At 23.7% G+C, this 27613-nt stretch overlaps 2 protein-coding genes across 5 annotated transcripts in view; one reads left to right on the top strand and one right to left on the bottom strand.

The window, feature by feature from the left end:
* Positions 1 to 14877, top strand: part of LOC129605842 (rab3 GTPase-activating protein catalytic subunit) — a 28794-nt gene extending 13917 nt beyond the window's left edge. Inside the window, exons 3-7 of the mRNA XM_055515821.1 lie at positions 12813 to 13333; positions 13405 to 13508; positions 13582 to 13707; positions 13781 to 14188; positions 14309 to 14877. Coding sequence (XP_055371796.1) covers positions 12813 to 13333; positions 13405 to 13508; positions 13582 to 13707; positions 13781 to 14188; positions 14309 to 14461 — 1312 coding nt within the window. The 3' untranslated portion in view covers positions 14462 to 14877. The remainder of the gene's footprint in view (positions 1 to 12812; positions 13334 to 13404; positions 13509 to 13581; positions 13708 to 13780; positions 14189 to 14308) is intronic.
* The window catches only part of LOC129605822 (probable serine/threonine-protein kinase DDB_G0278509), a 91057-nt gene continuing 64865 nt past the window's right edge, over positions 1422 to 27613 (bottom strand). The window contains exons 4-11 of one of the 4 annotated variants that reach the window (XM_055515801.1): positions 8135 to 8730; positions 6453 to 7403; positions 5954 to 6379; positions 5257 to 5882; positions 5004 to 5148; positions 4149 to 4270; positions 3175 to 3462; positions 1422 to 1563 (exon numbers count right to left, since the gene is read on the bottom strand). In XM_055515801.1, the coding sequence (XP_055371776.1) occupies positions 1434 to 1563; positions 3175 to 3462; positions 4149 to 4270; positions 5004 to 5148; positions 5257 to 5882; positions 5954 to 6379; positions 6453 to 7403; positions 8135 to 8518 (3072 nt within the window). In that variant the 5' untranslated portion in view covers positions 8519 to 8730 and the 3' untranslated portion in view covers positions 1422 to 1433. Of the gene's footprint in view, positions 1564 to 3174; positions 3463 to 4148; positions 4271 to 5003; positions 5152 to 5256; positions 5883 to 5953; positions 6380 to 6452; positions 7404 to 8134; positions 8731 to 27613 lie in introns of all 4 variants that reach the window. The other 3 variants (XM_055515793.1, XM_055515812.1, XM_055515808.1) reach the window with 3 other exon arrangements.

Here is a 27613-nt window from a genome sequence, read left to right as displayed (position 1 = left end):
ATATTTAATTTTCATCTTTTAATTAAAATTTTTATTACTCTCATTATTTATTATTAAATTTTCGATATAGAATTTTAATAATATTAAAAAATTGCACCTAATAAATTATTCATAGTGTTTCAAAATTTATTTTAATATTTTGACTTTTTGAATAGCATTTTGAGAACTATATTGAAATTAATTTTTTAATTGTATTTAATTTTGTCTTTCAATTCTTCCTTATTAATTTTTGTTTGTATATGTTATTTAAATTAGTAATGGTGTATATAATTAATTCTTTTTTTTTTTTCTTTTTTTTGCATTTAAATGTAACTGTCGTTGATTTCGTTTATTGAATTTTCATCATCTGTTTTGTTTAAATTTTCATTTAATTTATCATAAGCTATTGAATTTATACTTATATTACTATCATCAATATTACAATTAATATTATTGCTATCTTGATTTATATTATTACCACTAGAATTGTCATTGTTAATGTTATCATTATTTTTAATTAAATTACAATTATTATTATCATTATTATCATTAGATTGTTGATAATCATTAGGTGATCTAATAATTCTATTATTATTATCATTAATATTTTTATTTATTAATTCTATATTTTCAATATTTTTATTATTATCATTTAAATTGAGATTTTCTGAAATAATTTTCAATGAATTTAAATTATTACTATTACTAAAATAATTATTATTATCATTATCATTATTATTATTATTTATATTATAAATATTATTAGAACTACTAGCACGACAACTATTATTATTATCATAATTAAAATATTTTATTGATTTATGATATGTTTCATTACCATTTATATTACCATTTTGTTGTATTTTGAAACGATTTCGATTAATAATAGAACAATTATTATTGTTTGATAAAATATTTAAATTGAAATTATTATTATCATTTAAAGTGGTTGTATTTCGATTTATTTGATTACTAATAATTATATCTGGTGGTGGTGGATTTAATGTTGATATATTTGATGATGATATATATTGATGATTTGATTGATTTGGTAACATTAATGATCTTTCTAAAATGAATGGTAATGAACCACGTCTGATATGATCAAATTGATTATTTTCTCTATAATTATTACTTTTATTATTTTGATGATTATTGTTATTATTATTGCTATTACTACAACTACTACTACTAAAACTATTACTATAATATCGTCGTCGCTGTGATTGGTGTTGTTGATGTTGTTCGAATTGAAAATGATTATTACTATTACTATTATTATTATTATTATTATTAGAAATGTTACGATTAGAAATGGTAGCGGCAGTAATTATTGCATTACTATTATTATTATTATTAGTGCAACAATTACGGCGGTCACCTTTAACATATTGTCAGAAAATCTCATCTAAATTTAATTTCATATCAAAATATCATGATAATATAAGTTGTCCTCATAATGGCACAAGTCCGTTGCGTGTTGTTGGATTTCTCGCCATATATATATCCATGTCATGATCAGTCCAATTATCAGATGTGTCACAATAATTATTTAATGTATGAGTAGATCCAGCTGTTGAATACCTGTTTTAAAAATAAAAAAAAAATTGAAAGAAAAGAGAAAAGAAAAATTATTTTCATATTTAAAAAGAATGATTTTTGCATAGTAATTGAAATTTTAAAAATATTTGTGGATTTTCCTCATTTTTACTGCTACTGTTTCAACACAGTTGTTTGCATTACCTTTTTTATTGCTTTAAATGTGTTAGTTAATACATACTTTACAGTTATCAATTACATTCTAAATACCCATACTATTTTCATTAAAGTTTCTACAATTATTTATGAAAATTAAAATATGAACTATAGTATGAAAGTTTTGTTTATTTACAAATTATAGAGTTTTAGGATTAATTCGGAGATTCAAGTAAAGCGATACGTTTTGTTTTAAGAGAGAGTTTTTAAAATAAAATTCGTCAGTTTAGCTTAAGTTTTGTTTTAATAATAATACATAATAAATTAATTCTAGCAAATTATAAAAAAAATTATAAAAAATTATAAAAAAAAAAGTAAAAAAAATAAAATGTAGCTTAAACAAATTCAAAATTTTAACGAAGCAATTTAATAAGTGTTAGTCTACAAGATTAGCATAATATATTTAAGCGTATCTTGCAGGTTTTGCTTTTTTATATTTCTACGTGCACAAATTTCTATGTATGTGCCGCGGATCAAAATCCAAAGTTTCTTCCAGCTATAACAATTTCTTTTTGCAATCTTTCGGACAGTTTGTGAGAAGCGATACGTGTTTCAATTCAACATTTTTCAGAAATATCGTATGGTGTATTGTATTAATCGAAATAATGCAATATCTTGAGATCCGAGTGACACCTCGTATGTCAAATGACGTTTTTAAAATACATTAATGAATTTATAAGCATAATTTGATAATATATTGAATTTAGAGTATATAAAAATTGTACATTTAAAAAATTATTTTAGTTTTTACCAAAGATTTTTATTATTTCATAATAATTATAAAATGAATTGCTTGATTATGCTTGAGTCATAAATTCAAAAGTAGCATTAAACAGGTTAAAGAGAAACAAAAGTTATCATTACTTTAATTGCGTCGTTAACAAGCTTTCCTTTTATATTAGAACAGAAATGTGTATAAGGATAGAGAGCGAAGCAGAGAGAAGGAGAATGAAAAAAAAAAGCCATTGCGTGCAAAATAACAGTTTCTATAGCCAAGATTTTTGTTATATTTTTAGTTTATTTTTTAAGAAGGAAAAGAATTACGTGTTTGTTTTAGTGGAGCGTTAAAAATATGTATAAGAGTTGTGCAGTTATAATGTGCATCTAAGGTGAAAAATTTTTTTTTTCATATAAGATTCAAACGACTAGTAGAAATTTGCGTGAGAATTTTTTTTTTTCTAATTTCTTATAATATGGTGAATTCCAATTTTTTTTTTTAAATCAATTAAAGATTTTTTGTTTTTTTTTTTTTTATTTAAAGAATTTTCTTTTGTTCGAGAAATTATTGAAATGAGAAATTATTGTAATTACTTAATGATTATTATTAATTTTTTTTTTTTACATGATTTTACACAATATATTTGGTATATTTGTTTTACGATTTAAGGTTATTATTGCAATTTGATTCTTTTTTTTTCTTTGATTCAATTTGATACTTACCTACTTCCTGGACGATGACTATGTATATGTGGTCCATTTAAATGATCACGTGATCTAGATCTCGGTCTAGAACGACGTGTACTTGAAGCAATACTTTGTGGACCACCACCATGTATTGAACCGGCATATGATGCACGCGACATACGTTCTGAAGCAGCAGCTAATGATTGTCTAGATTGACGTAATTCTGGTCTTGAATTAACTAAATTAGATGGAAATGCTGAACCTAAATATCCACGATGGGAATTATTTGAAAAACTATGCTGAGATTGACCATCAGCTATTGATCTGTGTATGATTTAATGATGATTTTTTTTTTTTTTTTGATATTTATGTATAATGTATGTATGTTTTAAAAAAAAAATTCAATATTGGCCAAAATGAATTTTCGAGATTCAACTTTGATTCGGAAATTTTGATTATTATTCAATATTATCAATATTTTCTGATTATATTTTAGTACCACGATTTAAAAATAACAAAAAAAAACCCAACAAGTGCGAAATTATTTTTAAAACCAAAGCAATTTTTTTTATTTTTCTTGTTTTTATGGTTGGTAAGTGTGTGAATGTAATCTTTTGATTGTTTGTTAGTTAAAATTTTGAATTTTTAGAGTAAAAATTATTTGTTTGTTGTTTTGTTTTTTATTTAATTAATTTGTTTTTAGTTTGTTATATATTAGATTAATTGTTGCTATTAATTTTAAATGACATTGATAAAACAAAATAAAACCAAAATGGATGTGCGTTTTAAGTATCGACGAAAGTTCTTTAGAATTTTGTTTGTATAGCAAGGGTATTTAAAAAATTTTGATAAAATTTTGTTTTTTTTTTTTCTTGTTCTTCGGTGAATAAGTGCGCTTTGTGGTTTCGTGATAATTTTTGACTTAATTTCGACTCTATAATTTTGTTTTTATTTTCAAAGTATTTTTTTTCCCCAGACTTTGTTCTTTCAATTCATTCTATTAATCTTACCTTGGTTTACTAGTTTTTCCCATAGCTGAAAAATGACTTCTTAAATCTTCTTGATTATCAACTGGATATATTCTTGGTCTTGGTATTGAACGGCCGCTGTATGCTGATACTTGATCCCATTCCTTTATGATTCCATGGAAATTAATGCATACAAAAAATTTATTATAGTACAAAAAAATTTAAACATGTTTGTATAAATGGCCTAATATAAAAAAAAATAATTTAATCCTTTATATTTTATTCAACCCGTAACTGAAAAACCGAGAATATCCTTGTAATTATGAATTATATTTGTTTTTATATACAAAACTTAAAATAGAATTTACAATGTCACGTAATGTTTTCTATTTAGAAATTCTACACTTAATTAAGTTTCAAAATGAAACACACAAACGAATGTGTGGGAGATTTTTATAAAAACCTTTAAAATGGAAATTTTTTCTTTTCCGGACATTTTTTTTTTCTTTGAAATTGTTTTTCTCTTTCAAAAGGCCTACATTTCAGAAAAAAAAATTTTGTTTTTAATAAATTTTAATTTTAAGGTTACAAAAGTCCAATGTCCTGTTTATATATGACCTCTGAATTTTTTTTAATTACAAATGGCCTTTTATTTCAAATCAGAATATTTTTATATTACATTATAGTTTTTGATTTTTTTGGTGGTGCATTTCAAATTAGAATGGTAATTAAAAAATTACTTTATGATTTTCCCTATTAAAGTAATAATTAAGAATAAAAATGTTTACTAGAACTTTAAGTCCCTGTACGTGTTTAATATTGAATTCGTATAGGGATAGAACAAACATTGCTAATGGTGTATTAAGTGTCTGGGGTTTTTATTATTTTAGAAATCACCTTATGAGTATTAAATGCAGATAAAGTTGCTATTGATCCTAATGGCCCGGGACTTCCTGTTGGACCACAACAATTAACTGGTAATCCACCCATTGGTAATGGACTTTTTTGTTGAGAACTTAATGATTGCATTTTACGTGATCGTCTTCTATGTTGCATATGTTATATTTTTTTTTTTGTCAAAAAATTCAAATTAAATGAGAAATTTATAATTAATATACATGAAATTATATAATTAAATTTTATAATTTACCTGCTAGCGGCAATAAAAACTATAACAGCAACAATAATTGTACCACAAATAGCAGCACTTGCAGCTATTGTAATTTTATCCATATTTGATGTTTGTGATGCAACAGTACGAACTTCTTTACATTGTGAATATGGTACTGTGTCTGGTGTAACATGTAATTCTTCTAATGATATAACGCACACAATAATACATTCTTGTGATGGAACATTTTTTATTTTAAATTCACGTTCACTTGCTTCAAGTGGTGGGCCTTGTTTAAAGCTTTTTTCACCAAATAAACGATATACAACACGAAATCCTAATATATTTGCTGTATCGGAATCCCATTGAATTATAACCGAATTATCCATGCGGAATGCATTTTTAACTTGTACTTCATTAGCATCATCGATACGCGTACCACGTTGTGGTGGAAAACCTAATACTAATGGTGGACGTTGGATTTTTTGTTGTGAAGTATTTTGACGCCATACTTGATTTTTCACAATTTGGGGTCCGTTATTTCCATTGCTATTGCCATTTACTGGCGACGAAGAGCCACTTGATACTGATGATGAAACAGAAGATGAAGATGATGCAGCACCAACACTACCTTGACCCAATTGATTTTGATTTGGCGATTTAGTCTTAAATGAGAAATAAAAACCAATAGCTTAAAATAATGTATTAAAGTTTTTTTTAAAAAAAAAATTCATACCGTAAGTGAAGTTATTGCTTTGCTTGTGGTTACTTTTGTTGTGGCCGGTGTTGTTTTTAGTGTTGTTGTACTGGATTGAGTTGTAACTGATGTTGTAGTTGTAGAACCAGTTGTTGACTCAGTTGTTGTACCAGAGGATGACGATGAAGATGAAATTGATGATGGTTCAGTAGTCGAACTAGTAGAAATATTTTCTAAACTGACAGTTGTGGTATTTCTTGGTCGCGATGTTGTTCTAAATGATGTAATGTGCGTTGGAAGAGTCGGTTTTGCTTTTGGTTGTAATGAATCTATGATTCCAACTGGGCCATTTAATTTAACTTCTTCGGGACATGTTAGCTCTTCTGGTTGAATCGAATAAAATCCACGATCTCTAAAACGATTTGGTGAACCACAAAATTGTGGATTTCGTTCACGTGATGTTACCTAGTTAATAACGAAATTGAATTAAATATTATTCAATTATTTTTAATTAATTTATTTAAATATATTTTATTACCTGTAAATCACCATTACGAATCCATTCGGCTACCCATCTTAATTTACAATCACAATGTAAAAATCGTCCACCTAATGAAAGCCCTCTTAAGGTTTGATTTAAATGACTTAAAGCTTTTTCTGGTACTGTTGGTAATGGATTACCATCTAATGCTAATAGTGTTATACTTGGATTACCACGAAATGCAACTTCTGGTAATGTTGTTAATAAATTGAAACCAATATCTAATACTCTTAATTCTCTTAATGAATGTATTGCACCAACCGGAAATTCAGCTAATAAATTATTCAATAAACTCAATGAACTAAGAGTTTTTCTTATACCAAAAAATGATGTTTCACCTAAACTTTGTATTAAATTACGTTCTAAATTTAATGCTGTTAATGAATCTAAACCTTCAAATGTTTTAATACCACCTAAACCTGGTAAATCTTTAATACCATTTTGTGATAAATCTAAGAATGCTAAATTTTTTAAACCTCTTATTGATTCGGGTACACGTTTTTGTCTTGTACCTTTTAAATTTAAATTTTTTAATGTACGTTCTAATCCTTTAAAGGCACCAACTGATAATGTTACATTATTATCATTTAATTTTAATGTTGATAATTTTGTTAATCCTTGAAATGCTCCATCTGGTATATATTGAATTTTATTTTTTGATATATCTAATAAATTTAATATTGTTAATAAACGTAATGCTCTACTTGGTACTTCCTCTAATTGATTATCTTGTAAATTTAAATTTTTTAAATCGTTCTCTTGTCCTCTAAATGCACCATCATCGATTTTTCGTATCTTACAACTACTCAATTGAACATTGTGTAATCGAAGATTTTTAAACATATCATTTTCTAATACATCTATTGTTGAATTATTAATATACAGTAAATCAATTGATTTATTTGTTGCATATTTATTTAAGGCATTTATTAATAATGGAAAATCAACCTAAAAAAAGAAAATAAAAATAGTTTAATAAAATTTTTTAATACATATTTTATTTGTTTATTTGTTTTGAATTTATAGTTCACGCAAAATTTGTATTTTGTTGTAGATCAAGTTCGAATTTATAGCGAATAAGAAATTTTATGGTTTGAGAAGTTCTAAAACTCATTAATCAAAATGTTGGCATAAAATTAATTTAATGATATATAACAATTCTAATATGAAAACATTGTATTGCACGAGTATAACAAATTGTATAACAGATCACTGCTAATTGGATATTAATAATAATTTATATTGAAATGAAGAGGCACAATTAAATAAATAATTCTTAAGTAATTGTATGTACAAGTATGTATTTGGTTTGTTATACAGCAATAACTATGAATTTAACAAGAGTTTAATTCAAAATTTTAATTAATGCAATATATTGGATATGGTCTAGCATAAATACTGTTGCATATTTTCAATTGGCGTGTTATTAAATTTCTAAATTTAATCGTTTTTTTTTTTGTGGTACACACATATTATTTTATATGTATCTCTTATTATGTATAACAGTGTGCGTTTATTAATTATTTATTCGTTAATATTTAATGTTTATGCCAAGAAATATTATAGAATAATTTTGGCAATTATAATGCCTTAATACATGAACAAATAATTATATTAACAAATATAATTATATTTCATTATTGTTCTATTTATTTATTTTTATTTTTTATTTTACTTACTTGATCACATTGTGCCGATAATTCATGTCCTAAATTATAAGCACATATACATGATGTCTGTAAATCTGGTACATCACGCTGCCATGGACATTGTCCTGTAACATTAACAATTTCCATAGACAATAATACTAATGTTATTGCTATTAAATTAGGAAACCAGAAGAAATTTTGTTGTTGCCTATTTATAAAATTATTTTGGTGATTTTTTATTGAATACATTTTTCTATAATTTTTTCTTATATTAATTTTTTGTGTTGTAATTAATTCGTTTACTTTTAAAGTATTTGTTGCTGCCAGCAGTTTGTTTTTATTACCGTTATTATTACTGTTGTTACACTTATTGTTACTATTTCTGATAGTAGAAAAATTTCGTTTATTTCTCATTTCTCTCGTTCCTAATATTAAATTTGTTGTCTTTCTATATTATGCATTTGTTATATATTTATATGTATGCATATATTGTATACATACATATGTTACATGAATTTAATATGTTTGTATTGTTAAAATTATTTTTGTATTCTACACGTACATTTAATTCATATAGAAAATTTTTCTTCATACAACTTTTCTTTTCAAATTTTCGTTAAAATCCCCTGGAAATTAAAAAAAAAAATATATAAATTAAAAATAAGAAAAATATTTTATCAAAAATAAAATAAAAGAAATAAAAAGAATCGAAACTATTATATAATATTCCCGATCTATTTTTGTTTTAAAAATGTCGAAAATATTTTGAAAATATGCGGGCAAAATAGAGAAAAAAATATCGTCAAATCGAACAACTAAAATAAAAGTTCAATCCTTTTTCTTTTTTAGGGTGAATTTATCAAAAATATTTTTGATAAATTCACCCTAAAAATATTACACACTCTGACATACGTTTCACTGTCAAAACACTGCTATTCATAGATGATTTAATGAAAAGCATTTAAAAATTTAAAGATATTTAAAGAAAATTTGGTTCGAGAATGAATGGCATATTACTGTTACAAGACTTAAACTGAGACTTCAAAAATATGACATTTGCCTTCTCTCTCTTCTTCTTGTAATTTAAGAGTATCTACAATTTACAAGAGTATTTTTCTTTAAAAAGATTATCTTGGGTTTTATTAATTTTGGAATTTTTTTGACGATAGATGTCACTACAATAATCGAGTGCAATTATTTAAATGTTAATTTCAATTTTGATTTTTTTTATTGTGTCGGGAAAACGGAATAAGCCAGCTATTGAAGGTTTTATTTGTTTTTTTTTCTATTTCATTTTTTTCTTAAACTAATCATATGGTAAAGATTTCTCTTTATCCTCTATCCTTTAAAATTAAAAGTATTCTCAATATAAGTTTTCTGTGCATTTTTAGTAAAGTTAAGTGGTGAAAAACTTTACAATATTCTAAAATAAAGAGGAAATAAAAGGAATGATTATTGTTGGAATCTTTAAACTTAATTGATATCTTCTATAATATAAAAATTTCATCTTCATTCTGTAGTTAATTTTTAGAATTAAAATTGTTTTTAGTCACGGATTATCTTTGAATTTTATTTTTATTTTTCTCTTTTTTCATTACCCTGCCAATTCCTATTTTATTTCTCTCTTATTGAGTGTTTTAATTAATTTTCCTTCCTATACAATGTATATGTATGTGTACATATGATTATCAATTATCATAAATCTTGTTAATATTAAAAACCTAGTTGACCTAGTTCTTAGAAGAAGATTAACAGGAAATTACATTATAAATTTTATCACGTATATTTAAAATGTTTTAATAAAATTTTAACCATGTGTGAAAAATAATGAAAAATTTAATAAAAATAATTTTTTTCAATTTAAAAATAATTCCTAATAAATATAAATTAGGTAAGGTTTTTATTATCACTTTTATGAATTTAAATTCCATAAAATTTAATGATAAAAGAATTTTTAGGGGTTTATAAAATTTATTAACGATTTGAGAGTCAAGTTCAAGTATAATTCGAATATTGTATATTGGTTAAGAATTAATTAAAGTAAATTCTCAAGATATATTCTCTAAATAAAAGGATTTTTTTGCCACAAGGAAGAAGATTTCCGGAAGCTTACTTCTTCCATAAAAAACGAAACTGAATAAAAATGCATTTAAGAAAGCATTATGGTCGTCATTTTCTGTCGTTTTAAATTGTGAATCCAAAATAGGAACAATATTGTAAAATCTGCTTTAAAAGATCAATTTTTTTTTTTACATTTTTCATTATAGGCAATCATTTTTACTTATTCTATTTTGTAATTGGCTCACTTGCTCATTTAAAAGTCCTTTTGTTCCTTTTTTGCATTGTTATACAAACAAAATACAAAGAATTTTTCTTTAATGTCTCAAGTGTAACTACAAAAAAAATATAAAAAGAAAAAATATTAAAAAATCAAGAAAAAACAATAGAGAATGAAAATGTAAAAGAACATATTAAGAAAAATATCGAAGTCCTAAGTACGAGTGTACTATGAAATTTTCCTTTTCTTATTATGAACCTATAAGAAATTGCCAGTTTAAATTGATTTCTATTAAAATGAGTGAAATGAAATTTTCACTTAAAGTTTGTAACATTTAACATTAAAATATTATAGCGATTAAGGTAGAATATGTAGCGATTAAGGTAGATTACATAGCGATTAAAGTAAGAGATAATCGATTCAATTGGTTGTCTAAATTCTCTTCATGGCACAGTCTAAATTCTTAGTATTGTAAGGCCACTCGTTTGAATTTTAGTAGCCTGGAAGTGATCACTATTAATTTATTGTACTAAGAGGAAGAATGAACAATCCAACTAAAATATTTAAAACTCCAATGAAAAAATAAATTTGTAGTTGTAAATTTGGAATTTACCAATATTATATTTTGAAATTCCTAATATTTTAATTCATCATTTTTAATTTATTTTTTATTATATTAAATATAGAAAGGAAGGAGAAGGAGGTCAAGTGTTTTGTCTATTAATAAAGAAAATGGTTCACATAAGAAATTTTCATTGTGAATTTTTCTCGGTTTTGTTTTAAAATGCTCTCGGTATATCGTTGAATAAAAAGTTTCTCTTTTTCCTTATGTTTCACTTAAGGATGCATTGTCACTTTTTTGAATTATATATTATATAAGATATATTTGAAATATACACATATTATTTCGAGCTCAAATATAGTTTATATGTGAAAGAAATTGAAAATGACTATTAAATCACAAGAATATATGGTAACGTGACTTATACAACAAAACCATATTGGAACAAAAAGAAAATTAATTTTTAATAATAATATGTAAAAGAAAGTCAATATAATCAATAAGTAATTTTGAGCCCTATAATAGCTACTTTAACATGTATAAAAAGTTATTTAAATATTATATATAAAAGGACTTGTAACTGCTTAACAAAACCTATTATATATGTATATGATAAGAACAATATTAGGAATTACATATAAGTATGTATATGAAAATTAACTATTAATATTATTGAAATTCATTAAGACTTTTAATGGTCTTATTATTTACTTGACTTCTAAAATGCTTTAGCACGGTAATAACACAAAAATTCAACTTATAAGTGTAAATTGCTACGAATTTCGAGAGTCAAGGTTTATTAAATTTTTAAAGTGTAATTTGTACTTCAAGTTTCTAGTCCTTATCTTCATTAAATGATGATGATTTTGCTGGTAAATCTGGTAACCGCATTTTGTGCGCCTAAATCATAATTGTTTTGTTTCTTTTGGGCAATATTAATAATTGGACATAAGCATAATTCTTCTTACATAAATTATTATTTTCATTAATGAATTTTTTAATTCTTTAATAAACGTTTTTATAAATAATTCAATAATTGCCGACATATTCATAATAGTCTTATATTAAATGATTTTCAGCTTGTTTTTAAAAACTTGCGACTTCTTTGAACGTTCTTTTAAATTTAATATATACAAGGATCAGTTACCAAGCATAATAACTTTCCTAATTTTTTGTAATAAAAATGAGATTATAAACAGTTCCTATATCTCAATTATCAGGTTCCATATCGTTCCCACATCATTAAATATGTTTCTATTTGAATAAAATACAAAGAGGGAATTAAAAAAAATTTTTTTTAGTAGTATAAAAATAAATAGAGAAAGAAAAACAAAATGAATATTATTGTAAAAAAAAAAAATGAGAACAAACAGATCATATTTCGAGTAAAAATAATTTCATTTTTCAAAATATAGAGGACAAAATTTTTATTGACAAGGATAAGACAATGATATTGTTAATAAGTTAGATAGAATAGGAGAGTACAATGTAAATACTAAAATTAAAATAGAAAACCTCATAAAATTTATCTCTTCCTTTATGCTCTATTGATTCAAACCAAAAAAAAAAAAAAATAAATCTCTAAGATTTACAATAGAATCAATTCATACACAAAATATGTTTGCAAGTGTGTGTGTTTACTTTGATAGTTTGATTGTATAACTGTTATGTTTGGATGCAATATGTAAAAAAAAAAAACAAAAACCAGAATTTAATTGTCAGGATGTTGGAAATTTCTACATCATTAAATATAATTTTATTTAATTATATAAGAGAATAACAAAAACAACAACAACAAAAAAAAATCTTTATTATTTCTTTTTAATTCAAAATTTTTTCATTTTTCATTTTTTTTTTTTTTCATTTAGTGTTGCCCCAGGATTTCCAGATTCACGAACATGTTTATTACATCAAAAATTACAAATGTTAAATATTTGTATGGAACGTCGTCGTGTACGTGAAGGTAATTTACCATTTTCAATGATCGAAAAAAAAGGTATACGAAAAAATTCAATGAAAAAAGATGAAGATTCGGATGAAGAATTTTATGATTGTGATGATGATAATGATAATAAAGATTCAGAACGTCATGAATTATATAATAAACCGGAGGGAAGACTTGAAAAACTTAATGATTTAACATTAATTGATAGCGATGAAGCATTATATATTCCAATAACACAAGATCCTGTACCAAAAACTGAAGATCAATTACATGATGATGCTGAAGTAATGTTAAAATTAGGACCAGGATCAGAATTATGTGCTCAAATGATGACTGCATCATTACTTTCTGATATGGAAAGTTTTAAAGCAGCAAATCCAAGTGGAAAATTAGAAGATTTTATACGATGGTATAGTCCTAGAGATTGGATAGTTGAAACAAATGGTAAAGTATAAGCAAAGTTTAATTGAATTCAAAAAAATTAACAATAATATGTTTAATTTTTAATATTACAGAGAATGGTGAAACAATTGGTCAATTAAGTCAAAGAATGCAAATACCTGGTAATACATGGCAAACAGTTTGGAAACAAGCAAAACCGGTTCCTGCTAGAAGACAAGTACGATATAAAAAGAAAAATTAATTGAAATTATATTTAAAATTTTTAATATTTTTTTTCATTATAATAAAAGAAACGTCTTTTTGATGATACCAAAGAAGCAGAAAAAGTATTACATTTTTTGGAAACAAGAACAATTGGACAAATTTGTGAATTAACAATATCTACACTATTTCATTCAGCTATTATTAAATTACAGGTGTATACTTTTATAAAATTATAATTATAAAATCATTTCTTTAAACTTTTATTTTTTTTTTTATTAAATATAGGATGAACTATCTAATTCACAATTTAGTGAATTTTTTAAAGATATTCAGGATAAATTTAATGAAAATCTTTGTAAAATTTCTCGTGAACCATGGAATTTATTAAATGAAGATTCTGCTTTACCTTTAACGATTCCATCTCCAAAAAAATGGGAATTACTTTTGAATGAAATGATGATTTTAGAACGTTCAATTTTACATTCCAGAAGTATTATATATAAATTATTTAATAATACAGAAAATTTAAATGATAATCAGAAAGAAATCCTAAAAGAACTTTTAAAAGGATATGATGCTGAATTAAATGGTGGAGCAAAAAATTTAACATCAGTAGAAGTTTTAAGTTTATTTAGTGAATCAAGGGAATTAAAAAATGAATTTAATACTGATAAAGATGCTCCAACACAATTGGTAATTACTATATATTTTTCAATTTATTCGAGAAATTATCAAAATATATTTTTCTTTTTATAGAAAATTACAAAATTATTTAAAAAAAAATATATATATTTTTTCTATTTTATATTCTAGTTTTTACCAGAACCAGTTTGTAAAGAATATATTTTACGTGTTAATAGTAAAACAACAACAAGAGGTGTTTGTGGACCACAATTTTTAAGAGCAATTCTTGACAAAAATATGCGTCTATGTGGTGCTTTTTCTGAGAATACAACATTTGTTTAAACAAAATATTATAAAAATTAAAGAAGTTCGAATAATGTTCGATGGATGAAATTCACTCTATAAGCTTTTTAAAAACATGCAGGATATACATATATTAAAACTAGAAGAGTTGGTAGAAAACGTGACAGTATACTCCGTATAATGGTGCTTTAAATGTGAAATTAGTTTTTACTTTTTGATAATTTCTGCAATACATTGGTGGCAGCTTCATTATATCATAAAAATTAGTATATAAAAAAATATAATTTTGTTGTATGTACCGTATTTATAAAAATAGTTGTTGTAAGCATAAAACTCTTACTTTTTATATTTAACATTTATTATTATTTTTTTTTTATATTTAATCCAATAAAATTTTTGAAAGTAAAAGTAAAAAATATTTATTTTCATTACAATGAAAATTTCCTTGCATAGTAAAAAAATTAATTAATTTATTAAGAATTTTAAATGTTTAATTTAGAAATAATTGTAAATTTTATTTTGAACATAATTAATTTACGCACAAATTTACGCACAAATTATGCTCTCTTTTAATTTTATTTAAAGTTATTTTATTAAAGTCTATATTGTTCTTTAGATTAGGTCTTAATAAAATAAATCAATTAATCAGGAAATATTTTATATTATGTAATTTTAATTATAGCAAAATAATAGGTAAAATTCTTAAGGTTATTTTTGTTAATATGATAAAATTTTATGTTAGCATGTTAGGTTTAAAACATTCTTTTTCTTAGCATTACAACTTAACCTTAAAATTAATCATAATAATTATAATAATTTTATAATAATAGTTATTAATTTGAAATTATTTATAAAATGTAATTTTGTACTAGTAGGCATAGCATATTTTATATCAAAGAAATTGGTTTTTAGTTCTATAAAATTTTAGATAATTAAGGATGTTCGCCTCGAATTTGTTCTTAAACATATTTTAAATCCCATGCATTATATTCCTTTATACTATCCATAATATTATAGGGTATTTCTACGTTTTATCTCGATTTGATTTTAAATAATCACAAAACAAATATAATAAAACAAAAACAAAAATTACACCTGTTGAAAAAAAAATTACTATAACTAAATAAAAAAACTTAAACAAATTTGTAATATTTAATTTTCAACTATTTTATTTTTTATTTTGTTCTATATAGAAAACAAACAAAAAAAAAAAACAATAATTTTTTATTTTAATTGAACATTTTTTTTTTAATTTGCTTGTTACCGTTTCCATTTAACACACATAAATAAAAAATTGTAATTATAACAAAATTATTCGACAGTTAATTGCCATAGCCTAGTTAACAAATAGTATAACAATTACATTTTATGAAAAAAAAAAAGAATAAAATACAAAATTAAATTAAACTTTTTTTTTTATTTATAAGTAAAATATAAAATTAAAATAAAAAAAAAAACTTATTCAACTGGTGAAACCAAAAACGCAAAACAAAGAAAAAATTTCCAAAAGAATTTTTTGTTTTAAATGAAAATTAAATTAAAGTTTTTTTTTTACCACAAAATTATTAGTAACCTTATAAAAATTAGTAACAAGGCTACCCGTGCCACTTGTACAACAAAAATTTTGTATTTTTTAATTTTATTCTAACTAAATTAATCGAAATATTTAAGGTTTATTGAAATACACGAGCAAATAATTATATAATTGTATTAAATAAGAATAATTTGTATTTAGATTAATTGATTACCATTTCGAATTAATTAATCTTGAAAATCATTGAAATCTTTGATCAGTTAATGAATTTAACTATTTAAAAATTAAATATTACTTTAGTTGTAGATACTTAAATGTATTTTTTCACAGGATAAACAGCATATACATATCTACATGAATTAAATTCATTAATGGCTTTTCAGCAGTTTTAATAAGAACTGCAACTTTTTATAATTTGTATTTTAAGGTGATTAACTTTTATATTTACACCTAAAGAACATAAAAACAAAAATAACTACGCAGAAAAAATTAAAATCCTTCTATACAATTAACACAGCAGAGTAACATACATATACAATATAATATTTTAGTAGGCAATTTACTTATTAGTTTCACTAAAATTTTTACTATAATTTTTTTTTTAAATATTTTCCATTTTAATTAAATCGTTTATAATGCCTGAAAGTATTTATTTAATTCAAATAAAATGTAATATTAATTTTCGAGAATTAAAATTGAGAATTGCATTTTTAACTCCTATTTGGCAAATAATCTTTAATATGAAAAAATATCGAATTACGCATGAAATTTTCTTAGAATTTTTGAGAAAAAAATTTTAATAAAGGGATTTTATTTATATAATGTATTTAAAATATGTTTTTTTTTGTATTCTCATATGACACTTCTACCAGATCACTAACCATATATAGAATCTATTTAAATAAAACAAAAGACAATGCTGTATTGTGGGTACCTTATAGGACTCTGCATTTAATCTCGGCATTTAAAGAGTTTAACTACATATATTTTATATATAAAATAGACAAAGAATTTTTCTCTTTACAATCATCTGTAATCAGTGATCATAAGAATTAAATTCCATGTTGCTTCTTTTTTTGTTTTTTCTTGATTCCTAAAAATTTTTTTCATCAGAAAATTTATTTATTTTTTTTTTAGTTTTAAATTTTTTTTTTGTTGTTTTCCGTTCTTTGTGTATTATAAACTACATATTTTAGTCATTTTATTTTGAATTTTGTTTTACATATTGTTTTTTTTTTCTCTCTGTATGTTTTACATCTGGGATTAATTTGAATAACATATATATAATAAAGAATGAATGCTTTTAATGCATCTAACTTTAAATTTAATACAGCTGATTGGTTCTAAAATTTAAAAATCAGCTTGTAAAAGAATTTACAAAATATAGTATACAAGTAGTATAATTTAAGAGTATGTACATATGGATACAATACTTATAACTAGAGTTATAAAAACCAATGTAAAATTAAATTAAATAAAAATTTATATACAAACATATACGATTAGCTATATATAAATAATGTTAACAATTCCTTTTGGCGGAACAAGTTGTTGGAGCATAATACTTTGGATATTATGGACTTTGATTGTACAGAATTTTTGAAATATATATATATATACATTATAGCATCATATAGGTGTTATACGATAACATTAACTTTTAAAATTACAACAATAATATCAAAATAAATCTAAAAATAAAAAGCAAAACTAAAATAACATAGAATTTTATCATGTACATAGTATATACTATATTTATATTTATATATATATTTTAATAAGCAACTCATATTATTAAGGTTATTATGTTCTGTAAATTATTATTACATTTATTGGGAGATTCTAGTTAAGCGGTATGCATTCATTTTTTTTTTAAGTAGAAAATATTTTCTTTTATGTTGTCCTCTGATATAGTAATTGATAATGTTTTATGCCTTGTTTGGAGTTTTTTTGCGCTTTGTACGTGATATAATTGATCTGTACATGTGAACACAATATGTGTATATATACTTACATAATTTACGAGATATAAAAAAAAAATTTAAACAAAGGTAATGAATGCGTTTATTCTACATGGCTGTACATAAAGTACATAGGGTTAGGTAGGTATTGTAGCCATGATCTAAGAAACAATAAAAAAAAAGTCAAAAGAGTTAAAAATAAAAGCTAAATGAAGGAATTATCCTTAATTATTACACACGTATATATTTATAGGTCTTTATGGAAGTATACTCGTACCTGAGAAAAAGCATCCAAATATTGCATCCCTTATTAAAGATTTTTCTATATTTAAAAAATTTCTAAACTATAAAAATAATTTTTGATTGTTTAATTGTAAATTTGCATATTACATAAGTCAAAGATTGACATTTCATATTCCTCAAATGTTAGTAGATTTAATAACCTCTAATACCATTTTAATAAGATTAAGTTTAATAATTGATTTCTGAGTTATGCCGTTGTTTTTTCTCAATATACGATTTGACATTTGAATAGGTTCGGATATAAATTAATTAAATATTCTCTAAATCATTTTTATATCATGTTCTCTTTAAAGTAGTATTCTCTTGGGGGTGTGTAAATTTCTTATAATAATATAAGGACAAGAAAAAAAAATTTATAAAGTAATTTATTTTTATCCGATATTGTGTATACGTGGCGGAAAATCATAAAAATCTGAAATAAGGCAATTAAAAGTGAAGAAAATTACTTGTGATTTGAGATCTTAAAATATGTTTTTTTTTTTAAAAAAAAAAGGCGTATTGGTTTTCATATATAATAATTCCTTTTCATACGTTTAATTTTTTAAAAATATTTCATCTTTATAATCTAGATTTGTTTCTTATATAAGATATATGAAATTTATTATTAGGTTCTTCATAAATCGTGATTAATAAGGAATTCTAATAAAAGAATAACTTTGCAATATAAAAACAAATAAATTATTGAATTGGTTAAAAAATTCTTATGGTTGATTCCAAGATATCGGATGCAGTAAATTTTTTAAAAATAATCAAGACTCACGTAGACATGTAAGTTTTGCAACTGTTTGATTACCTATTTGTATGTATTTCATCGGTTTTATATCCAAGCGCTCGCATATGCCAACTGTATGATCGCATGCAATATAATGCATGTAATGTTTTACAAACCGATTGCGTTTTTTATTTAATCGAGTTGAATTGACGAAATAGTTTAATTGCTTAGATCTGTATGAAACGATTTTACAATCAAACAATAACTGCAAAAGTAAAAATTTGCATGTGTACTTGGGCCCTTCAGTGAGATAATAGAGATTTTCATAAATAAAATACTGCGAAATCCATTACTTTGCAAAATGTACAAATATGCAATATATTTTTAACAATTTCATAAAATCATTAAGTATAGTTTATATGACTTATGACTCAATTGCGCTAAACATATCTAATATTGCTATATTGTGAAGTAAATTAAGTTTGCTATGTTTACGAATAAACAATAGGCTAGCAATATTTTGTTTATGAACATAAACATATTGCGCAGTTCTCACTATATGTCAGTATAGTACTGCGTTTATGAAAACGCCTAATATTTTTCAGTAAAATTTTTTATGTTCAGGAGCAAAATTTATTTCAAGTAAAAACAAAAAAATTTCTTCAAAAACTTAGATATGTACATATTGGAGAGTTATTTTGAATTTCAAACTCATTTTATATTTATGTATGCATTTACATATTTATATTCTACAACATATTTACCCAAAAAAAATTTTTTAAATTTCAAACTAATTTAACTTGTGTTTATCGCTTAGAGATGATATGGTTGCAAAAATGAAAAAAATTTTAAAATTCCTCAAGTCAAATTAAAAACAAAAATGGAAATCATTACAACAAAAGCTTTGGGCTCAATTTAAATTTAAAACTATTAACTATTACACAAAATAATAATATTAAATAAAATAAAAAAAAAAGAATTCAATAAACTATGTAAGATCCTTGTTTCTTTTTTCTTTTGCTAAAGAAGCGAGCCATATATAAAGTTAACAACAATAACAATAGTAACCTAAGGACTATTAAAATTAGAAACATAAATTTAGTTTATTCTTATGGTTTTTACCATTATTTAAAATTGAATTGCATTGTTAAATTGCTTTTATTTCTATTCTAGTGCTTACTTATAACAAAATTCTATTCTTATTAATTGAAATTTTTGAGTAGGAATAAACAGTTTTTTTTTTTATATTAAAATAGTAATTTATTTTGTTGGATATTGTGAATAGCTCAGGGTTAATATGCATATCAAAGGGTGAAATTAAATGATAAAAAAAAAATTATAAATAGATTTTACTTATATAGTTTCTGTGATTGCTCCTTCTGCACCTCAAATTTTCTTAATTCATGAAGTTTAAAACAACTGTGCAGTTCAATAATTTTATTTCCTTGATAATAAAGTGCAGCCATCGGCAAACTTTTTTGGGTTATGGGCAAATATGTACTAAATGAGTATGGCCACTCGAGTTTCTTAGATTACCTACTTATAAGAAAAATTACATTTTCAACTGACTTTATTGATTTTTTTTTTGTGGCCAATAATAAATTCGTATGGAATTTTATGTTTCTTTGATCTATTATTTATGATTGAGTTCTCAAAAATTCAACTTTTTTTTTTCAAAGTTTTTGAAAAATTTTAATAGTCGCAATCATAATTATATCAAAAGTTGCAATTTTCTTGCAAGCAGTATGATGGATCATATTTTGAAGTTGAATTTTCCGTATTTTACCCATGGGGCGCACTTTATCGAAGACTGATATAGTGCATAACATGAATTGAATCCGAATTCATTGTCAGTATACCTTTTTTTTTAAATTCATGTATGAAGGAAGTTAAATAGTTTAAACCTTGAAATATTTTAATTTCCAGGTTTGATTTTTGTATAGAAAGGTGGTAGGTACACAGAGAGTAATTCATAGATTCTGAATTTTTACATGGCGTATAAATAAATTAAAAATTTTACATTTATGTTTTTACATTTGCAATAAAATTTAAAAAAAAAAATTGTATTAAAAAACAATTTTAACTAAAATCTTGTAATTTTTTGTATAACACATACATACGAGTACTAAGTTTTGAGTTTATAATTAAAAAATTTTCGAAATAAAAACTTTTTGCAAATCTATTTAAATTTTATTAAAAATGCAATTTCATAGTTTAAAATCAAGTATGCACACTAATATAGGTTTTGTACCTACATGCGGAAAAACTCTCGAAAATGAGAAATTATATGTATATAACAAAAATGACATTGACGCATGAAGAAATTCAAAAATGGTAATCAGATTAAAATTATTCGAAAAATAAGAAAAGTTTAAGTGATGGTGTAAGTTTGACAAATTACATTTCATGATTATGTGCAAATAAATGTTTTTTGTATAGGTATACATATATAAAACATACATACATACCAACATATATTGAGTTTTTAAGTGTATATATGTAGTTTAGAAAAAGTTATGTAGGTAAATGAGTTCATGATTCAAGAAATTCTAAAAATTTTATTACTATCCTGTAAGAAATATTATTGAAAACTAAAGAAATTATAAAATTTATAAAATTTTTTTAATACTACAATTTTATGCATATTTACATACGTCTTTCAAGTTGTAAATTTTAACGGCATGTTTACTAGATTTTGACAAAATTTTTCAACTTTTCATTTTGCATAAGATTTCGAATGAAATTAATAATATTGGAACATGGAAGAAATATTACAATTGTAGAATTAATAATTGTTAACTGTGAACATCAACTTTGATTTATACATATGTACTAACATACAATTTTTTTCCAACTATAGTTTTAGCTATAAACATTGCCCTAATAAAATCTATAGACGCTACCCGAATTATATCGAAGTTGATCCGATTGAAATAGTTCGTAAAAATTTGTTAATGCAGTAGCTTTATACTTGTCAGGGCAGTGCAATAAATAATAATTAAAGAAAATTTTAAAATAATATAGAAAATAAATCACATGTTAAAATCTATAAATAAATATGTAAGTGTAAAATATGCTGAAATCTTAACTGCATTTAATTTTAAAACCAGAGTTGCATTTATTTTGTGAATGAAAATATGCGAATAATTATGTAGCTAAGGCTGAATTTAATTCTTTTTTATTTTGGATGCTTCTATGTAGCTTCTCATAAGATTTTTTTGTGGTTTATATTATTAATAATTGCAAAAACGCCCTGGGTCTATGTATGTAAATCCGGGACTGAATAGAATACATGCATGATTTCTTATTATTTAATATTATACCTACCCATATGTATGTATATATAATGATAAAACTAATAATTAATTAATTTTTATTATAATGTTTATGAATAGGTATGCGATTTTAAATAGATTATAGTAAAAGCGTGATGCAAAATATTATTGCATTTTATGTCTATATGTATATAAACTGCAATGCACTTATTGACGCATAACATTTTTCCAAGTTCCTTCCCAAGTTTAACTGGTTTAACTGCCTTACGTGACCCCTGAGCTGACAGCGTCCAGTTAGGAGACCGAATAGGCATTCTGACCTGCCGCAGCTCAAGCATATACGTACATTACGTACGTACATATATACAATATAAATATTACCCCAATCAGAGGTTATGGGAAGAATGTACATATATACAGAAAAATTTAAACAATTTTAACATAAAGAAACTGTATGTACGGTATATGAGTATTTAAAAATAATAAAAACTGAAAACAAAAATAATTTCTAAATAAAAATTTTATTAATTTTCATAAATTCAATATTGGGTGCTTTTTTGCTTATTTATTTCATATTTTGAAAAGCTTAAAATTTGTTTGAAAAAATATTGAATGCCTCCGGTAACTTTCAATTTAAAAAAAAAAATTTTTTTAAGTCCAAACCTTAAAAACCATTTTTGTTTTAAATACGAATATTTTTTTTTAATAAAAGTATTTTATTTCTTTTTAAATATCATAAAACTTTGTAATTATTTTTTTCACGAAATAGAAATAATTAATTTGTTTGCCTTTGATTTTTTTTCGAATTTCGCAGAATTTTTCCATCGCAGACTGACTGTCACTTGAATTATTAATTTAGACGTTGAACTGGTTTTATTTTTATTTTATTTTATTGTACCGAAACAACCTGCCTATATACTTAATATGCGGCCCCATTAAATCTTGGAATATATAAAAGAAAAAGAAACGAAAAATAAAGGTGTTTAAAGTTGGCTGAACGTAAGTTTAAAATTTAAAAAGAGAAAAAACATAAAATTTAATTTTTTTCTTTACATTTTTTTTAACTCGATTGCAATATAAAATTAAAAGAATTTTTCAAAATGATTTTCTTGTAAATTAAAAGTGCGTTTTTTTCTCATTTCATTGATTTATTAGAAACAAGATTTTGCTTTTTTTTTAATATGATTGTATATACATACATACATACTGTGTACATTAGATATCTTTCATTAAAATTCATTTATTCATGTTTTAACATGTGTTTTACGCTTGTACATTATTTATAAAATGAATATTTTAAAATTATTGAATAATGAATTATTTTTAATAAATAATAATTAATTATTTTTTTTTTATTTTAAAATATGTATAATTGTTGAAATATATTTTATTGATTTTAAATTCGAATATGCAGTATTTGTCAATATTTTCTAATATTTTAAATTTTATTTCGAATTTAAAATGTTGTTATAATAATTATTGTCCAACAATGTTTTCGCACTAATGAACATTACATTATTATTATTATTATTTAAAAACGCATTCATACATAGATAAGCGAGTGCGTGAGAGAGAGAAAAAGAGAAATACAAAATATTTCTCAAAATATTGTTTACTCAAAATTCATATATTCTATTTTTGATCAAATTTACAACGTAATGGAGCGAAAAGTCACAATTGCTTTCATACATACATGAATATAATTGACAATTTACATTAACATTTGCCACTATATAGAAAACTAATTAAAATTTTGGTTGAGTGCAGTATAGACGAAATTGTTTACTAAACAAACAATTCTTATCGATCGTTTTATAACATCCAAGAAACGAAGGCGCTACTTCGATGTTATCAAACGCAAACGTAACTAAGAGTAAAACTTTCATTTGTACCATAGCTAAAAATTTGCTCAATACATTATAGATGATAATTGTTTACTCAATATGTCATAGCCTATACAAGTTTTCGTACTGTTTTTTAATATGACATGGTGGAAGCGTTATTTGAACGTCAGTCTTTCTATAATGAACGGAATTAAGAGTATAACTTTCGCCTACATGGAATTGCTTGCTCAATAGTTAAGAGCGTCATGTTGTCATAATGAAATAGTAAACGGAACTCAATTGATTTGATATTGTTAAACGTAACAAAAGACACGTTAAGAAAAATATCATTCTTTACGTAATAAAAAATTGATTTCAATATCATTTTAGCACTTTTAAATGAAAAGAAATTTTTGAAATTTTTAAATCTAAATAGTTGTCAAAAAGTTCTTAACATCTACTACGGAATTAATCTATTTTTCTTAATGCTTCTAAAATAAAATAATCGTTTCTTAAAATAGGAATTTTATTATAGTTTTACCTTCGTGTTTCAGTAATTATCTGCCCAAGTACAACTCATAGTTAAACTTTCTCTTTATTTTCTATTTCTGAGCTCAACAAAAGTGTCTTACAATTTTACCCCCATATACCCATAATATTCATTTTCTATAATATATAAAAATTAATTAATGTAAAATAGAAGCATTATATTAAAGATAAACAAGAGCATTAAAACAATAAAGGTAGATAACAGGGCAATTATTTCACATTTTTTTTTATAAAATTTTTAAATGCATTTTACTAAAATATAGATAATTTGTGTTAAAATAAAAAAAGAAAGAAAATAAGAAAAAAAATTAATCATCAAAAGCATAACTGTTTGTTGGTTGGTCCCTTATTTTTCATATTTATTAAACCAATAATAATAGTGAACATAGTAAAAAGCTAATGAAACCTTCGAGGTTTATTGAACTTTTCCTCCTCTATGATTTTTTTTTTGTTTTTTGAATGATAATAGCATTTTGCAGTGGTTTTCCTTACCGTTTTTTTAAATTTTTTTTTGTTTAATTTATTTTAGCAATATACCGATTTTTTTGAATCAGTTATACACAAATAATATGTAGTAGTTATATACATATCGTTATTTAAATAATGTGTTTAACTATTTGTCCAGTAGACCGTAAACTGCTTCAGTAAAGTCTTGTGAAAGTAATGGTTATCATGCAATTCATAAAGAGTGTTATATATTCATGTGTATACAAGCATTATAATGGTATACCATATTCCATTATGTATACATATATATATGTATATTATAAGAAAAATTTTGTATATATAATATGGTGGAAGATACACTCGTAGTTAAAAAAAGATGTAAGCAATTTTTAAGTACATACCAAATAAAATGTATGTAAAGAATACTTCAATATTTATATTTGTAAATTTGTTTGTATATATATTATTATAAAAGCAGGTAATCAACGGTAAATTTTCATCCATCATGAATTGAATTTTTATACCGCATATATTGTTGTTGTATTATCAGATATGTGCAATCTTTTACAAGACTATGGGCCATAATAAAAAGTATATTAGAATTAGATTTAAAGGGCCAAGGTATACCAACCACACTACTGCTGGAAATAGTTCAAAATTTAGGGTTTTAGAAAAAGGACTGCTTGCAATGCGAAATTTCAAAGTTTGCATTTCGTGATTTTTAAATTATTCTTTTTTGAAAAACTTGAATTTTTTGGAATTTTTTTTTAAAATGTACTTGGGGTAGATATGTTGTGTCTATTGAAACTATTTTAACCAGAAATTAATTTTGAGAAAAAATTTTTTTTTTGCTTAATAAAATATTTACGTGGACTGTAGGTTGCATGTTCCTGGTCCAAAAAAATATTGATGGTGCATCAAATTGTAAACTGAATTGAAACTCGTTTTATTTTTCATCTTTTTAGATTGTATTGACTTTTTTCTTTAAATTTTCAATCTCATCCTTATGACGTACATATGGATTCATCAATAGTCTATCTATTATACTATCATACACGTATGTATGTATCTATACAACGTCATCGTATATCTATTTACTCGTACATAAAAAATGATGAATTAAAATTAAGTGATTGCTATATGAAGATTCTCTTATTTTAGTTTTTCTTGTTTTTTAAATGTAAATTTATAAAAATTGAAGAGATTTTTTTATTATTTTTTTCTTTTTTTTTGTAATTTTATGGTTTATTTCACAGCGACTCAAAATTTTACGTAATTAAAAGAAACAAGTTGTGTTTTAATGAGTGGTAATAATATATTATGTATGTAAGTATGTATGTAAATTGATTTTTTTTTTGTATTTATATATATACATCCACTACACTGATAAAAATTTGTTTATATGTATGTATTTTAAAACGTTTCATATTGTTAATTGAAACATTCAATTTGCTTAACTTTAAAAATTATTATATGCAAAGTGCATATTTCAAATGTCCAAAGAACTAATATTTAATTTATAGAACCTGGTACAGACTACGTTATGTTGAATATTCAATATTGAAAGGTTCCACTTATCATTACCATCTCTTTCGTTGACCATTAGTTACTTTTTGAAAACGTTCTACTGAAGCAGCAGTTCATGATCTACTGGACAAACAGTCATAGCATTGCCATAGTGCAGTATAGCTTTCATGCTATGATATGTTGGGTGTCAGTTGAAAGTACAATAACTGTCATGTTATCGTATTTCTATATAATATTTTTATAAATAATTTAGCAATAGGCGATGATATATTTATTTAATTTAGCACCACATTGTATAAGCAATTTGGTAAAAAGTTAATAATGATAATAAAAATAATATTGTCTATAATTGTCTATTCTATTGAAATTTTAAATAGATTTCTAATACAAAAATTATTATATCATATTTGTAAAACTAACACTTAAAAACTTATAGGAGAAATAACCGAAAACATTCAACAAATTATCAAAGAAATGATCGTTGAAATGCAAATTTTTGAGAGAACGAAAATTAATAATATTTATGAAAAAACTATTGAATTAGATAAACTCATCAAGTATTGCCCACCCCCTTCCCCCTTACACACCGAAGCAAATTTTAAATTGATTATAGTTACCCTGTCAACGAAATTACCGTGATATTCGATCGCCGCACACAATTCACCTTATTCAAGTAATTTCACTTTGCTGAATCACTGTCTAATTAAGGTTATAAGTATTTATTAATGAACTACCTTATAACACCGCTTATATTGCTATGTACTGAATCACTACACAATTCAGCTTATAAGTAATTTTTGCTGAATCATTTAACAATTCAGCTTATTCAGTTATTTTGCTGAATTATGCATGTATTATTAATATAGTATTACTGCAATTCCAATATTTCCAGGGTTAATTCTATTTTATCATAATATTAAAAAATAGACCAACTGAAATGATAAGCCGATAAATTTTTGATAGTCTTCGGATTTTGTTCGTATAAAAGCATTTTTGTTTGTTTGTAGGTTCAAATTGGGATTCATTTTTATTTTCAATTTTAAATTTTCTTTTTTTATAC

This window comes from Condylostylus longicornis, unplaced genomic scaffold, assembly GCF_029603195.1.
Source record: "Condylostylus longicornis isolate FDR11 unplaced genomic scaffold, ASM2960319v2 ptg000002l, whole genome shotgun sequence".
Lineage (NCBI taxonomy): Eukaryota > Metazoa > Arthropoda > Insecta > Diptera > Dolichopodidae > Condylostylus > Condylostylus longicornis.
Note: the sequence above shows the minus strand (reverse complement) of the source record. Positions and strands in the feature narration are given on the sequence as shown.